General features: G+C 38.1%; 2 protein-coding genes across 3 annotated transcripts; both read left to right on the forward strand.

Annotated features, from left to right (window-relative positions):
• The first annotated feature begins 204 nt into the window (after positions 1-204).
• On the forward strand, positions 205-9808 carry LOC124178750 (juvenile hormone epoxide hydrolase 1-like). The gene is made up of 6 exons (XM_046562348.1): positions 205-464; positions 5882-6074; positions 6434-6782; positions 8143-8342; positions 9059-9293; positions 9489-9808. Exons 1-6 carry the CDS (start codon positions 288-290, stop codon positions 9739-9741), a joined length of 1407 nt encoding a protein of 468 aa, XP_046418304.1. The 5' UTR covers positions 205-287; the 3' UTR covers positions 9742-9808.
• Positions 9809-14500: 4692 nt separating this feature from the next.
• LOC124178754 (juvenile hormone epoxide hydrolase 1-like) lies at positions 14501-17200 on the forward strand. 2 transcript variants are annotated; one of them, XM_046562351.1, is made up of 8 exons: positions 14501-14687; positions 14940-15054; positions 15476-15668; positions 15755-15993; positions 16078-16193; positions 16266-16465; positions 16569-16803; positions 16889-17200. In XM_046562351.1, the coding sequence occupies exons 1-8, from the start codon at positions 14629-14631 to the stop codon at positions 17124-17126; spliced, it is 1395 nt and encodes a 464-aa protein (XP_046418307.1). In that variant the 5' UTR covers positions 14501-14628; the 3' UTR covers positions 17127-17200. The 2 variants fall into 2 exon arrangements, with proteins under 2 accessions (XP_046418307.1, XP_046418308.1); XM_046562352.1 differs by lacking the exon at positions 14501-14687 and adding an exon at positions 15270-15394.
• Positions 17201-17898: the final 698 nt, after the last annotated feature.

A 17898-nucleotide genomic window follows, 5' to 3' on the forward strand; every position in this document is an offset into this window, starting at 1 on the left:
GTGAAAAATTATCAAAATCCACGAAGAACACTTTATACCCATGGATGGAAGCCAACGACGATCCGACCATTGGACCCGACAGCACATACACAGCGAAAGTGCGCATGATCGAGTAAACAAACTTAGGAATCGTCCCATAACTCGTCTTTCATCCATCCGAGGTGTAATCGCATTCGTTCCCGTCCTCATTGGCCGCGTCGATATCGTACGGCGCCGGTGCTTGCGGGTCAACCGGCGGCGCGGAAACTCCAGTACCAAGTTGGCAGCAGAGCTCGGTGGTCGTCGACATGGCTCTGGTTAAGTACGCCGTTCTGGGCGTGAGTCTGATTCTCGGAGTGTCTTACCTGTTCAACCGGGGCGGTAACCAGAAGGCCCCGCAGCTCGGCGACGCCTGGTGGGGCCCCGGGAGCGAGAAACCCGTTGACGAAGCCGTCAGACCCTTCAAGATCAAATTCTCGAACGAGGTGAGTTCCGTCGACGGATCACTACCGTACCTGCCGGAACACCGAGGACGCAGGAAATACGCGCACCTCGAATGCCGCGCGCCGATGGAAGAGACGAACGACGGTTCGAAACGAAACTGTAAATCCATGGAACTCGAGTGACTGAAACATTACTCTCGGACAGGGAGAAATCATCGCGCAAATTATCTCAATTCCGTGGCATTTCGTTGGCTATCTCTCTCTTGATACGTACTTTCCATGGGATTCCAAACGATATTCAGTGATTTGTTGACATTTTCTGGGATTCTGTACAATTGACAAGAAATCAGTGAAAATTGCCTGGTATTGCTAGGAAATTATTGGTAATCAACGAAAGTCACGTGACAAGGTACAGAAATAGAAATAATCTCGAGATAATTGTCAGTCGAGTTACTCGTTGTGAGTGTCCCTGCGGCGCATATCAAGTCGAGTGAGCATTTTCACGGTACTTTTTTCTCGACTGTACGCGAACCGCTGCGTAATGCATTGCGTCGTTTTTACACCGTATGCACATTCGATGTGGGAAATTATTCGCCGCCGGATAATTAGACACTTTTGTGTCGCAAACGCAATTTGAGGGGATGTCTGAATGCTTTTGGAAATGCCAACGGAGCGAGAAATTCGTATTTCACGCTTTTTTATCCTCAGTGTAGTGAAGCAGTTTGAAATATGGCGAATCACTGTGCTTGAGATTTTGATTGTGCGATCCCTGAAAAGAAGTTCGGGAAATTAACGTGAAAGGTTTTCACTTATAATTGAGGTTGCGGCACGATACTCGCAACATTTGATTCCTAGATTTATCCTATTTTTCGTTAATATTGCAAACTTTATTCATTGTTCGTACTGCAAGCAAAATAGAAAACACCATAGCGGTTCGCAAAGTTTAAAATAGTTTCATGTGTCGGTGGGGGGAAAAGAGTGTAAATTATGATTTGCTTTCTCGGTCAGTATTTCGACATGCTGAAGTACTTGGTTACAGGTAACCAAGTTCAATTTCAGAGCATCTACGTCGTGAAATATTGACAAACAAGCATATTATACCAGGTATACCCCACTTTTGGGGTTACTCTATTGTGACGAGCGTCGAAACAAGCTAATTTTCTAATTTAATATTATAATTGCGGATCTGCTTAGTGACGTAAATTGATATTATGATTGATGTAAGCGATAAAAAAGATTTTATTCACGAATCTTCGTTAATTTAAAAATATGTATAAAAGTGAAAAATCGACTCGTCGTGATCTTCCACGTAACGTAGAGCGCTCATTTTTCGCCAGAAGCTTTCTTTTAAGCTAAACAAACTTTTTAGGGGATGCAATGATGGAAAATCGTAAATTATTTCTTCTGAAACACCCTAACGTATACGTTAAGCAGTTTGTTCAAAAAATTTTATTGGAAAAAAATTCATTTTCATAAAGATGTGGTCAGTCGATGTACGTGATATCGCAAGTATCATTAACCGACAAAAAAAGCTCATCAACTACATTGTATTAGCTCGTGAAGTTTTTCGAAGCTCTCGACTCAGGAATACATTTTATTACGATTAATAATTATCGAACGAAAAATGAAAACGATGAAATTGTTCGTCAGCCGAAAAGTATCATTCCTTTAAATACGATTACCAAATTTCAAGTCGATTCATCGATTACAGCCTGAAGTATCGTGTACACCGTTTTGAAAAACAAAGTTTCGAGAAAAACGCACTTGAAGTTTAAGCACTGGTATCTCGATTAAAAATTTGTGTTTAAACACACTCTTTAACGTGTGAATGAGTTGATATCAAAAAATTATTAATGTTGCAGCCGTATTTCTTCCTAAATTAATTTTTTTAAATTAGTCTGTTTCGTCGCACGTCACGCTTTAAGTCTCAACAGTCCTTACTAACAATTGTACAACTGTGTAACAGCGGCTTAAAAGATTTAGTGATTACATTAACATAACCAAGTTCAACCCAATTATTTGGTTTGTAGTACCGGAGTAGATTTAAACAGCAAACAATCCTCTTTATTCCATATTGAGCTAGTACAAAGGTGACTTTTGTTTTACTTTTGATGACAAGAGGCAAGTGAGTCTCTCTTACAGATGCGTTTCAAAATTCTTGATTCCGTTTGTAAAGATGTTTCTCTGTAATTTATGAACACGCACATCGCAGCCAGCACGCAAAGGCATAACGCTCTTCTGTCGGAAATAATTCTGATGTCATTATGCGGTAATTTCTAATTTATATGGGAGCTGGAATTTTCATAAAACGAGACATATTACTCTTCGTATGCAGTAGTAGCGCGATTGCACGCCGTGGATAATACATAGGCATTAATTCCATTTTAAACCGTCCTACGTCTGATCCCTACCACGAGCGATTTTATTTATTTTTAAGTATCGTGCGGGGTGTGCAAAAAAATCATGTTTCATTGAACTTTAGATTTTTTGGACCACGGGTTTGATTTTCCTGCTCCGAAAAATACAAACACAATTTTTGAACAACAGCCCTGATCGATTGGCTTCAAAGTTTTCTCACAAATTCTTTGTTGAGAAAAGAAAATTTTTAAACCAAGATAGAAAGTGAGAAAAATCACTAGCTTAGAAAAAATAACTACCGGGAAACATAAAAATTTTCTAGTTATCGTGAGCCAGTACTAATGATTATAAATCGTTAATTCAATCTGTGCTTCTTCGCCAAAACTATGCTTCCGGGTTCGGAATGAAGTTTGCTCGTCGTCAATATCGTTACGCTGTTTTCGCCTATAAGTGGAATAATCACTCTCAGTAGTTATACGTATATCCACTCGAGCTAGATCGTCTTGAGAGTATTTAAATATAATTCCGTGTTGGTATTCATCGTAGATCAGATCCTGTTCAATGTTGCAAAGCGTAACGATATTCGTAGCCAGATCAATGATAAAACATATACTTTTTATCAGAGATTTTTTATCGCATTAAGTGAAGTCGTTTTCGCATAAACCGGTTAATGAATAAATTCACATTTATGATGCTGCAAAGAACACGCATCATGTTTTTTTTAACGTATCTTCAGAGTCGTTGAGAAAATATATTACATCATTCCTCGTTCAAGAGCAAAAATGATGTCGATCGAATTATTTAAAATTAGCTTCAATTGTATTAACATAAATCAATGTAACAATGTGTAAAAAACAAGTTTGAACAAATGTCGTCTGAAAAATCGGTGTGCCTATTTTCGGAGAACGTCCTTTTTCCGGTTTACGATGGAACGTATAAAATGGTTGTGATCAACATTTATGGAATACATACTCATTCATTTTCATTCATTCTCGCGTACGCTCCAAAATTGGATTGACACAAATACGAAACATTCGATTTTGCATGGTTACAGCTAATTGTTGTGAGTAAAACTGATATATTCATCTCTGAAATCATTGCGACCCAATTTGTCACTTGATTTATACTCCAATTCAAACCAGTTGATTTTTACACTTGTTTTTATTGTTCGCATTATAATTTTTCAACAATTAAGATAAATGTCTACGACTATTTGTCACATCGTGAATTGTCTGTAAGAATAACGGAATAACAAATAACTCTTGCTGCACTATTTATAAGATTCTATCATTTCAAAAGTATAATAATACAACAGAATGATTCTTTTGTAATTTCTTCTTATCTCGTTATTGCAGAACATAGGACCTCTGTTCATTTTCAGACCGGAAACTCTCGCTCTCCAAGTGACAATGCCGGGATATTTTTCAACTTTCCCTGAAAACTGCGGTCGTAGGCAAGCAAAAAATAACTGGCCGAGAACCACTGAATTATAAATATTTCAGATCAGTGACGTGGTTTTATGAATATACAACATGAACTCGATTAACCCTCGGTAGTCGCACTAGGCAGAATCGACCCGTCGATCAATTTTCGGCCTAAATATCTAATGGTTCTTGGCTGTGAACGAGACTTTCAATCGTCATGTACAGTCCGGCATTTGAAATATCCCCTGTAGTTACAGACCGTTAATCATTTTAAGCAAGCGTCATTATTGCGAAGTACGATGCTATTCTTTCCCCAACAATTATTACATCTGCGGAGTATCACCTCAAAATTTTTATTAAAAATATAAAAAATTGATACAGTCCTGATTTTTAAAAAGTTTCTTTTTTTGTGCATTCACCTCTTGATTTTTTTTTTTTTTGGTGACATGTTGCCATTTGATTTCTTGTAAATCGGTTTCTCACACTTCATCTAAAATATTCAAAGCATATTCCGTAACTTCTTGATCCACCATCGTCCAATTGCAATTTCATCCAGAATGCAAATTAACCTGGCTTGTTGCGAAATATTATTATTTTTTTTATATTTTTTTTTTTTGCTTCGGAAATGAAATTTCACTATCAACAATCCTCGCAATAATCTATTCAATCTGACTACATGCATACTCAAAAAATCTGTGGTGCATATAAAGAAGTGCATTCTGACCAAAACTCTGAGACTTTTTCGAACCAGTTGGAAAGTGAAAGTTTTGTATTTCTCTGGGGTGATATAATGACCATGCAATGGTTGTAAATAATGCTTTTTTATTTATAAGAACTGTGATGGATACTTGCACAGTCGTTAACAACTGTTTTTCACATTTAACAATATATCATACAATGCATGCTGTTCGGATTATCCGTGGATTTCATTTATCCAAATTCTCTTGTATTGTTTTCGAACGCTCGGTCAAAACAAGTCTGGTTAAGTGTATCTGGTTCATCTAATTGTATAACGAAGTACAGCTTATTCTGTTCACAAATGAATTCCCTATCCGTAGTCCCATACAGATCAACCTCTTTAACCGCGTGTTGTCAGTGAATTAAAAAAAGGTCATCATTAATTACTGTGATATAGTGTGAACTATAAACTTATGATTCGCTTATAATTATCAGAAAACCTCTTCTGCCGTAAAAAATCCGTTTCAGGCGATTTATGACCAATGAATTTACGAACGAAGTGAAAAATCGATCCTTAAAATTGGGCCCAATAACGTTTTTTTTTTTTATGTGACAAAGACTGTTTAATATATGCCACATATTTAGAGTAACTCCTCGTCTCCGTCCCTTCTCACAACCTCTAGTACAATAATACAAACGCAAAAACGAGCGGATAGATTCTGAATAACGTTTTATACTCGAATTTCAACCACATCTGCGATTGAGACTTAATCTCATATTGTCATACGAGAGAGCGAATGGATACAGTGACAATGTCTGAGCTGGAGGTTAGTAACCGGTGAAGTTTGTTGCGCAGATAATGCAAAAGAGAGGAAAGAGAGAGAGAGAGAGAGAGAGAGAGAGGGAGACTGAGAAAGGACGTCATTGATCGAAATAAGCGCCGATAGTCGTGTAGTCATGGCGTTGTAATACTGACAAGTATCACTGATCTGTGCGCAGGACATAAACGACCTGAAAGCACGCCTAAAGAACACGCGGAACTTGAAGCCGGCTCTGGAAGGTACGGGATGGACTTACGGCGTGAACGGTGGCTTTGTGCCAACCATTATTGACCACTGGATGAACAAGTACAACTTTACTGAGCGACAAGAATACCTGAACAAGTATCCACAGTTCGTAACAAACATTCAAGGTAAACATACGAGATAGTAAATCTTTTAATTATCTAATCAAAGCTGCACTGTACGAACTACCTATCGTGAAGTGCTGACCGAACGGTATAATGACATTGCTTATTTTGATAGAAAGCATAATCATGTCAACTGGTCGAAGTCCGAAAAGAAACCCACTGAATGTTCAGACGCGTGTGTGTTTGCTTTTATTATTGAACGAATGCTAAGATAAAAGATGATGTGAATTTGTCTTAGATGATTATCTTAGGGAAAAATTATCTATATAACGGACAATACTGCAGCTTTGTACTAAACTAAAAACCCTGGGAAACTTTTTCTTCCATTTTTGCGAAATTGATCCCCTTTACTCCCTTTGTAGGTCTGGACATTCACTTTCTGCACGTAAAACCGAATAATGCAGGTGGCAAGAAAGTTCTGCCTCTGCTCATTCAGCACGGATGGCCCGGTTCTGTGATTGAAATGTACAAAATCATACCAATGCTGACGACCCCTCGCGATGAGTTCGACTTCGTGTTTGAAGTAATCGTCCCGTCACTCCCTGGCTATGGCTTCTCATCTGGAACAACGAAACCCGGTTTGGGCTCGGCGCAAATGGCCGTTATTTTGAAGAATCTGATGCTCAGACTTGGTTTCAAAAAATTCTACACTCAGGGCGGAGATTGGGGAGCTATTATCACTGCCAACCTTGCCTCCATGTTCCCACAACAGTAACTATACCTCAAATTATTCACTACTATGTATTGAAATCACACCTTCGCTGAATATGATACAGGATTCGCAGAAAAAAAACATCAAATTGTCGTTGAATACTTTTAGCAACGAAAAGTTGATTTTAAAGGTTCATAAGTTTTGAACACTTCTGTGAGAGTAAATCCAATTCGAAATTCATTCTGCTGCATTCGAAGAAGCTTTTCCCAATAAGTACACCCGCGGTATTTTGAATGCTTTGTAACTTCGACGCAAATTCCTACCATTTTTTTTTTGAATTTTTCGCAATGATTTTAGTGATTACACTCGTGGTATTCTTGCTGTGATTTTTTGGGAATTTGATCATCGTTGTTTAGTTTAAGACATTTTCTGGCGTGTTTAGACTAAATTGTTCTTCGAACCGACTGAATTATAAAAAAAAAAAAAAAAAACCTATTTTACGGCTGAAGAACATCCTGAAAAATAAAAGTGCAGAGAGATGAAATAAGCGAGTAATGGAAAATATTAAAAGTTAATTGGAATCATCTATCTATACGGTGTATGGATCTGATCTGCGATTCGTTCGCTTGTACGTTATACGTACAACGATCGTGTTGTGGATATTTATACACACATTTTGCGCGTGTATATCAGCATTGATTACTCAGATATATGTATATATACACATTATTTACGCAAAACTATCTTCGGACTGTAGCCTTTTTATGCTACACGCTTGAAAAATTCCATACTAACGTTGGCAAGTTTATTTATCCGAAAGATTAACGAATGAAAATGGTATATATGTGTATATAGGCAGGGGGCCATAATCTACAGCGAGATTTTCTACGGTTGAAAAATTGTTCTTTTATTTATTCTACTTCAAACTAGAACACTGTGTTCAAAAATAATTATTATCATTTCATTAAGAATGAAAAGTGGGACTGCATTATACTTGGAGTAAAAAGACTACACAGTACGTTCAATACAATTTGTAACCATCGATTCAATTTCAACAGACACAAAATGCATCTGGAAATTCACGATTATGTTGAATCTGTAAAATTTGGAACAATCGAGAAATTTAGCAATCCAACCATTTCTTGGCGATAAACTGAAGTGATATATTTGCCGGAGAAATTTTTTCAATCAACATTAGGCAGAAGTTGCGAACTTGATGGATATAGGCGATACGTATAATAAGTATAATCGTTTGTTTTACGGCGGGTTGTAAAGTAACGAGGATTGGACTTCGTAATGTTACCGACCAAACGCAGCGTAAGCCCAACCAGCAATCGTTGGGTGAAGTAACAAACGTTACTCGTTCGTTTTACCGACAATTATACATTTTTATGACGCATTGTGTCAAAATCGTTTCAGCGTCCTCGGCATGCATTCAAACATGTGCATTGTCATGCAGCCTCAGACCTTCTTGACCACGTATATATACAGTTTCTGGCCATCCATGCTCATTCCTGAGGAGGACTATCACCTCATGTACCCGTTGAGCGAAAAATGGTCCCGGACACTCGAAGAGTCTGGATATCTTCACATCCAGGCTACCAAACCCGACACTTTGGGTAAGAGTTATGCTTCAATTGTTGTGATTTGTTTTTTTAAAGTTTCGAATCATAGAGCCAGCGTTATTTTTATTTATCAGTGCAAGTTTTTTTGAATTTTGTTTGCTTACATAGTACGCACGTAGAAATATCTTACTTATGCGTACGGTAAAATTCTGAACGACTCGTTCCATGACCTCTGTTGTTGAAAACTCTGTAATTTTTGTCGCTGTAAAGTTATCGCTAAACGAATGCAACGTTACGTAAAGGGTGTTCATGAAAGTTGAAATGTTATGGAAAACCTGACAAGTGATGTTGACGCTTCTTCATTTTTCAAAACTCTATTTAGTGTCGTGAAAGATCAGAGCGAACGGTAGTACAAACATCCTCGTAACTGTGAAAGACCGAATTTTTTCAAGATATTTCACGAGCCATATTCAATTCGTACTGTGAAATTACAGTCTAGTCAAACTTGAATTTTTGTAATCGCTAACCTTACTTACGATTATTTCAAACAACTGAAAGGAATTAAGTAATGTATTCAACTTTGTGATAAAATTACTTGGCGTGGTGGATCAGTGACTGAAATTTGGAAAAAAACCGTTCTAAATTTAACGAAATTACGTATAAGCTAACATTTCGTCGCTTGCAAGATTATCCCAAGTTTTTTTCAAAATAACCGAAAAATACACTGAATCTAGTCTGACTCGTGATTGAAATTTGAATCATTCGTCTAGGGGTCGCCCTGACTGATTCGCCGGCTGGACTGGCCGCTTACATACTGGAGAAGTTCTCAACCGGTACAAACCCTGAATTAAGATTCAAGGATAACGGCGGATTACTCGACAAGTACTCGGCTGATGAACTCCTGGACAACGTGATGCTCTACTGGATCCCAAATTCGATGACGACCGCGATGCGGTTATACGCGGAACACTTCAGTGCAGCGCACATGGCACTGGGAATGGAATAGTGAGTTGCTTCGATTCGAGTTGCAAAATTTGTTGTCAAGTTCCGCGCGATATGGTCTGAAAACTTGCAAGGTTGCGCAAATTTTGCTCATTTTTTCTCGACTCAAGTTTCTTGTAGATTTCTATACAGATGAAAATTTCCTTGATTAATCGGGCGACGAAAATGTTTGATCTAATTGTCGATTTTATCACTCAGCGTACCGATCGACGTGCCGAGTGCATGTGCGCAGTTTCCTCACGAAATATCGTATCAACCGCCGTCGTTGCTGAGCGCGCGTTTCAAGAAGCTGATACGTGCGAGGAAAATGCCACGCGGTGGACACTTTGCAGCTTTTGAGGAACCGCAGCTCCTCGCGGACGAGATTTGGACATCGATCGGGATCATGGAAGCCGGTAGAAAGCAAAGCCAGGCTAGCAAGGCGAGCAAGGCGAGCAAGAAGTCGGCATAATTTTTTCATGTGATCGATAAGAAGTTCCATGGTGATTTTTTACTGAATAAATTTTCTTGGAAGTGTTTTTTTTTTTTTCTACCAGTGAACCTTGTCACCTCGTTTATCACGCGGTGTACCCATCGATGTAGATCGGTGGAAGTAACCGGCACTTGTTATAACCAAAGATCACCTCACGCGCAAGCTCCGGTGCAACGCGAGTGTGTGTTTACGTATGTCTGCTGATGGAAACAGATTGCGGGCTGCGCGATAAAAATAGGCACTATACCCGCCTTTCAAAGTCGTTCTGAGTTTCATCCAACACCCTATCACACGCAATCTTCGATGTTGTCTGGTCCATTCTGTACGTCGGATCTGTCGATCGATTCTAGTTTTAAGGCGGTGTAAGTACCGACCGTCTTCAACATCACCGAGTTTTGATAAAATTTTTCACTAAGTTTCTCTGGTTCTGAATTATCGTACGATCAGGTTCAACTTTTAACGCGCAATTTTCAATCGAGATCAGGGCTTACTTTTGCCAATTCGTAAAAATATCTTTGCGCGTTTCAGGGATAATCAAGTATATATAAATTCAGTTTGGAACTCGCAACTGCGTTTACAACGTACGGCTAATATAATGAAATGAAACTCGAAATTATTTCCGCCAATTCGGGAACATTTCGTTTTCAATTCACTACCGAAGTATCAAAATATCTTTCAAAGTGTGACATCGTTAGTTGATAAAAATTTTCAATTTATATGAACTTTTTACTACGCATTTCGATTCATCGACGTTTAATTAACGTGATTTACGTTTGGTCAATTAATACCAATTCTTTAATCGGACCGTACACGGAAATTCTTGAAATATTTTTAACACTTGTATGCAGCATGATATGACCAGAGTTATTTTATTGTAGAGCACGTTAAGAAAAACAACTTTGTCCTAAAATTTTCATAAAAATGTAAACCCAGGTGCAAAAATAATTCTTCTTGGAGCCTTTAACTTGAATTGTAATTTCCTAATCATGACAACATGCTCCTTAGCCAATATTCAAGATATCTAACTATGAGAAATGATTTTTCACAGATCTTACCTTATCGCATTTGTAATGTGTACCAGTAAACTGTTTTAAAGTAGTACTCAAGTCCTGTCGGAACTTTTTTCGACAATTGACGCGAAAAGAGATCGGATATTTACATGCTCCTTAATTATGCTGGCAAATATGCTGCACTTATACTTGTAATATATATATATATTTGATATCACTTTTAGTGAAGTGAATTTCTCCCTCTTTATTACTATTATTCATAATACATGTTTCCTCCATTGACTGTAATTTAATAGTGTAAAAACCGGAGAAATCGCATTTGACATTTTTCTCACTGTGAATACGATTAATTATATCATCGAAAATAACATTTAATTTATTTTTCAGACGACTGAATTTGCAGTGTATAGGTTAAAACTGATTATTACATAGGGTTGAATATTACAAGGTTGAAGTCAGTAACGTTGACATAACGAAACACAAGCAAAGAATGAAGGTTTACCAAAGTTCAGACAATCATCAAGTTGCAACAAAACGATTTTTCCCGAAACAACATTGTTGCATCAACGTTACGAACTCCAACTACCTTATTTAATATTTAAGAATTAACTATTTATATAATTATGATGTATAATACGTCGTCTCACTTTCGCAACAACGTGAATTACGAAGGTCAAGAACAAGAAAATAAAAAACTTGATAAATTGCAGTGCATAATTATCTCCAGGAACAAACGCGGTTTAATATTATAATATCTGCAGCATTTGCTGGATTATCGTAATGCCTTACGTAATGTACATACATACACACATAATATTCTTACAAAATCGTGACAATTAAATATTTTCTCAGTGTATCAATCACCCGTTTATAATGTTCTTCAAGTTTCCCTCCCTCAGTAATTCTCGCTGTTTGTAAATCCGCGTAACTTCCGGTCCACCTAGGCAGAAGCCGTAGAAGCTGATGCATATAGAGCTGAGACTCTAAAAATCCGACAACTAACTGTCAGTATTGTTCTATGCAATCGCCGTGGGATTCCGTAATTTGTGTAATTACAGCTACGTGGCTTTCTGCTTATTACAGACTGCATGTTGTGCGTTACGAGGTTTTACTCATGGCTAACGGCTAACAAAGTTCGAGCAAAACACGCGCTATCTATCGCTATCTTTCAAAGACCGTTAAATATTCCAGCCAGGCTTGACGACTTTTGTCTGGACGGTGTGGAACTCTCCATACACGAAATTACCACAAGTATGGATGATATCGATACGCGGGAAATTTTTTATTTTAAAAAAGCAAACTTCAATTTCTCTTTATCCCCAAGAAAAGATTTGTTTTCGTGAAGATTTTTATTACCCAGATTTTCATACCAGTAGCGCTGGCGACTTTTATGTGAAGCGTGTGGAAAACTCCACAACCTAATTATTCACTGTGTGTGAATTTCAAACCTTGAAATATTGTTTCAAATTTTGAATTTTAAAGCTAGATTTATGTGAACATCCGAATAACCGACCGACGATACTCGTATACTTGTCGTTCTAATTTCTATCTTACAGAATAAAATTTCATCGGATGACCGATGAAATTTAAACGTAATTCGGACTTTCTTTCTTTGCATGTCTGAAATAAATCAAATAAAAACAACTTTTCCCCAGGTTTTCAAATTTTGACAGTACATATGTGTATTGAAGAAAAATGTGAACCTTGAATAAACTTTTCGCGGAAGATTGAGTTTCTTGTGCGTACACTTTTATTGCAAATGGTTGAAATTTTTTCTCCATACACGTATACTAGCGTAATATAAAAATTGTCAGACTTATCTTCTCATTTCAAATTTTTTACTCAAAACAAAAACGCGGTCTTTATCGAATCTTCCCCATTCGCAACTTCGATCGTCCGTAAGAACTCCGCACCCTGAGATTTCTTAAGTCGCCGACCCTGATTCCAGTAATCGGTATCCAGATAACCCTTGAGCTCTGAAGTTGTGTTTGATATTTTTAGTACTGATCAATACATTGTTGCAATCTCTTATGATTTCTTTGCTGACATTTCGCTGTTGTCAAAAAATTCCGTGTGTTATAAACATTTATCTCTACTGTACTAAAAAAAAAAAAAAATAGACCGATGAAAAGCGTTATTGATTTATTGAGTTGAGTAAATCGAGCACATTTTTAGCACAGCATGTCTACTCTTTTGGACACATACGTTGCATCAAATCTGCATCCGACTTCGGTTAACAGTACTTGTTAAACATATTTGCTATCTGTATGGATATTTTCGGGATGAACTAATTCAGGCGAAAATTAGAGAGATTCGAGCGGTTTCATTTGAATATCGGACGAATTTTCCTTACGTTCGAAGTTGGAAGACTCGCTTTGAGCATTTTCTTTAAACGGCGTAATGACAATGTATGACATACCTATGTACACTTGGTCTAGAAATTTTATCAGTTTATTCGATCGGAGTTGTGAAGGTGCTGCTTATCAGTTTAAGCCCGCAACGTGACATCAGAAAATTGGAGATAAACAACCTGCAGTGTCATCGATCCTCAGGCATGACGTAAAACAAATATTGAATGTAACGTTCGGTGAATAAAACATATATTATTTGTAAATTCCTATAATTTCCGAACATTGACCCTTGGGATGTTTAATCAATGTTTACAGAAACCGTTTCTTTCGACAGCCTACTATTACTACTTTCAACTAATTGATAACAATTTTTCAACAAACGCATAAAATTCAAGCCTACTTATTGACACGATTTGTTATCCGAAGTTTCTGGGAATCGTTAAACATAATATGACGATAACCTATAACCAATATTAAGCTATAAATAATCGATGCATCGATTACTCGAGTCCAAAAAAATAATCGAACACGACTCGATTGAATCGGTAAAAATGAATCTGCGAAACGATTATTTCGTATTTTTTTGAAACAACGCATATGATACAAAAATTTCGTAAATTTCAGTGTGTAGTCTTAATAGCGGAAAAGTTCTAGGATGATTTATAGTTTCATTAAAAATATTCATCAATTTCAGGTGAAAACATTCATTTATCTTCCACTTATTACATCAAATAGGTATTTAGTAAGTAAGACAATAATAATAATTGATACTCTAATTACGTAAATTGATATTGCACTGCGTCATTTATGGGAGTAAAAAACAAAAATCTATTTTGAGGAAAAATAATCGAGTCAGTCGATTAATCGATTATACTCGATTAATCGGGAAAAAATAATCGATTAAATCCAATATATGCCGAGTGTACCAATAAAGCATGAGATTTTTTCACTGTAATGAATGTAGCTGAAGTTTGCAAAACTGACCAATCAAAATGTCGAATCTGCTTTTCATGTATTAGTTACTTTCATTCGTACTCGTAAATTACCATAATATATTATAGATTAATAGGGTTGTCCATAAACTACGTAGCTCAATTTGTATTATTTTTAACCCATCCCCCTTCCGTAGTCTAGTGTAGCTTTTTATCAAACAACCCCCTCCCTCTCCCAAACTACCTACGTGGTTTATGGATAGCTCCTGTGCGGTGACACTTTACTTTTCTAATATTGAATAACTCACTGTTCATGATAGTTAAGATATCATTTTTATCTGACCAAAAGCATTGCATTATGTCATATCTAATAAAAACAAAATTACATGTAATGGCGTTGGGGGGGGGGGGGGGGAGGGGGGGAGAAGCATACGAGTTCGAGAGATTTGCGATACTCCTCAGTCGGCTTGAGTCTGGCCTACGTGGAGCTACTAAATCGTCAGTAGGTACCGGCGAAATTCATTGAAGTGTTTGGTCAAAAGCGTCAGTTTCTTAGATTCACACGAACTTAAAATGTGGAAACTGACGCTCGTGTCATTACTCCTTATTTACGGAATAGCCAAATATATCGGGTAAGTAATTGAGGCAAGTTTTAGTTTTTGTTCGGCGAATTCGTAAGGTTTAATCGCTTGTCGACTTGAAATGACAATGTGTTGTGATAGCCCTAGTGAACATGATACAATCTTCCCTGGTTCTCAAGATTCAGGTAACGGAAAAAAACTGACGAACTAGCAGTGCACATTTTATCTATTGCAATAATATCTACACTACATGATACTCATAACTTTGATCCTTTAACTTATAATAAGCATGCAACATTTTAGATCCACCGGACAGCCTGAATTACCTGTCCTACCAAGTGATCAGTATTGGGGACCAGGACAAGCTCGTGAGGTCGACAAAAGCATCCGTCCGTTCAAAATTGACATTCCAAAACAGGTCCGTACATGAACTGCGAGTATTTCTTGTTCTAACGCTGACGCGCACGAAACGTCGTCACTAATTGTCCAAACTTTCCGTTAGAATCGCACCCAAATGTTCAATCACTGGTCATTTCCATTCTGTTACTTTTTTCTCACATATACAAGTAGTGCCATTCTCAGATTCCATTTGTTGGAAAATTTTAATAACTATTGATGTTCAGCATGATTAAGAAACACGCTTCAATCATGTTTTACTATTGATGCGATAATGAGCATCCACGGTTGATACTAAGTGCGACCGTTGGACTTGAGGAATATACGGTCCTTATGTAAAATCCCTGGATTCGTTTTCAATGGTATTTATATACTTTCCTAATTTGTCACCGAGGTGACATGCCACGTTTATTTGAAGTTGATAACATAAACTCTTTGCACAGGTTATTGATGATCTAAAAACACGCCTCAGTCGAACCCGATCCTTAACAAAGCCACTGGAAGGTGCAGCATGGACTTACGGAGTGAACACCGGGTACCTTCAAACGGTACTGGAATATTGGAGGGAAAAATACAACTGGACGGAACGCCAAGCGCTCCTGAATAAATACCCCCAGTTTAAAACGAATATTCAAGGTACCCAGCGATCTCGACGACGCAATGAACATCCGAAACGTATCATGAACTATCGAGCATCATAATGTTCCAAAAATTCTCAACAGGTTTGGACATCCATTTTTATCACGTCAAGCCCACAGTTCCTAAGGATAGACCAGTTCGAGTACTGCCTTTGCTGTTGCTTCACGGTTGGCCAGGATCCGTCGTCGAATTCCAAAAGGCCATTCCTTTGCTTTCCACGCCACGTCCCGATCAAGACTTTGTTTTTGAACTAGTCGTGCCGTCGCTTCCGGGATACGGATTTTCCGACAGTGCGGTTCGGCCGGGATTAGGCAGTGCTCAGGTACTGCGGAACTTCCAAAAGCACGTAATCTTTTGTTGGGTACGAATGTTATTCGCTTTGATGATCCTCGTTCTCAATGTATAGGTGGCGGTGTTGATGACGAATCTGATGAACCGATTGGGATTTGAAAAATTCTACACTCAAGGGGGGGATTGGGGAAGCCTTATCACGACGAACATTGGCATCCTCCGCCCCACAAAGTGGGTATCCGAACTAATTTCTTCGACAATTTGGCTGATGCTATAAATGCCTGCGTAAAATTTGTATTTCAGTGTTCTCGGAGCACACCTGAACTTGTGCAGCTCAAGAACAGTTTCCTCCACCTTGTGGAGCATTCTTGGCTCCTACATCCCGTCGCTGATTGTCAGCGATGAACACTGGTCCAAAATGTACCCTCTGAGTTACCATTGGTCACGTCTTGTCGAGGAGATGGGATATCTTCATATACAGTCAACCAAACCCGACACTGTCGGTAAAAGAATTGTTAAATCTAACACTTTAACCACGAAATATATGAGCTCACGGTAAATTAAAATTGATTTAACTCTTTCTGACTTGTGACGCATTTTTCACAGGCGTCGCACTTAGTGACTCTCCAGCCGGACTAGCTGCCTACATTTTGGAGAAATTCAGCACCTGGACAAATCCGGAGTACAGATTCGGTGAAGACGGAAAATTGCTCGAAAAATTCACCATCGACGAGCTTTTGGACAACCTGATGTTATACTGGGTGACCAACTCAATCACGACCAGCATGCGCCTGTACTCTGAGAGTTTTAACTCGGCTCAACAAAGCTTGAAATTAGACTCGTGAGTGACGAAACGACACGTTACACACACAAGATGGTATAAGTAACGAGAGGTGTCATGTAACCGTCGATATTTCTCATTACAGAGCTAACCTACGAGTGCCAACAGGTTGCGCCATTTTTCCCCATGAAATTTCATATCAGCCGGAGTCACTGCTACGATTAAGATACTCGGATTTGGTTCAAGTGAATCACATGCCCCGCGGTGGCCACTTTGCCTTTTTCGAGGAACCTCAACTGCTCGCTGATGATGTGTGGTCTTTCGTTGGCCTGGTGGAGAAAAAAAAGAAGACTAAACAAACTGCCACATCCACCGAGCTGTGAACAATATATTTGTTAAAAATACGATTTTGTACTTGATGGTATATTTCGATTTATATAAATACAATGTAGCTACAGTTATGTATTTTTTATTTTTATCAAACAGTCAGGTACCTATTTATTGTCATCGTGGACAGAAATCCATACTTTATCATGGCGAATCTTTTAAACAAGCTACACCGCAGACCCTTAAATTAAACGAGATCGGATTCCGATTGCTTACCAAATTATACGGCAAAAAAGAAGATATATAGATGTAGGGAATTGTGATTTGAATTGTGCTAGCTTATTTTTTCATTTTATCGCATTCAAACTGCTGTCGGTCGATAGATTTAAATTTTACCGAAGACTGCCGAGGCGTAACGATTTGAAGATTAGTCAAAGGGTAGTAATTGCAGCGTCGGTGCAGTAATGGTTCTCATTATTTATACACGCATAAGCAAAAGCAAGTACCGAGGAAGTAAAATGTATTGCACAGAGCATATTAATATCTGCATTAAACTGACGGACGGCACAAGCATACGATAGGGTGATTTTTTAATTACATCCAGATGTATATTTTATCAATCGCTGAACTTAATTTCAATGGAAATGCTAGACTTTTAAGCCTTACAGGATCTTATCTCACGCGACATACTCGGGTGCCACCGTGGATAAAAACAATGTTGCCGAGTGTGGGTGTACCGTCCGTTGAAGTTCGATTTATACTCACACCCAATGTGCATGTGTCAGTGTTACCTTTGTAATGCATCGAGTCATCTTGAGTCGACATTGA

Source organism: Neodiprion fabricii, chromosome 3, assembly GCF_021155785.1.
Source record: "Neodiprion fabricii isolate iyNeoFabr1 chromosome 3, iyNeoFabr1.1, whole genome shotgun sequence".
NCBI lineage: Eukaryota > Metazoa > Arthropoda > Insecta > Hymenoptera > Diprionidae > Neodiprion > Neodiprion fabricii.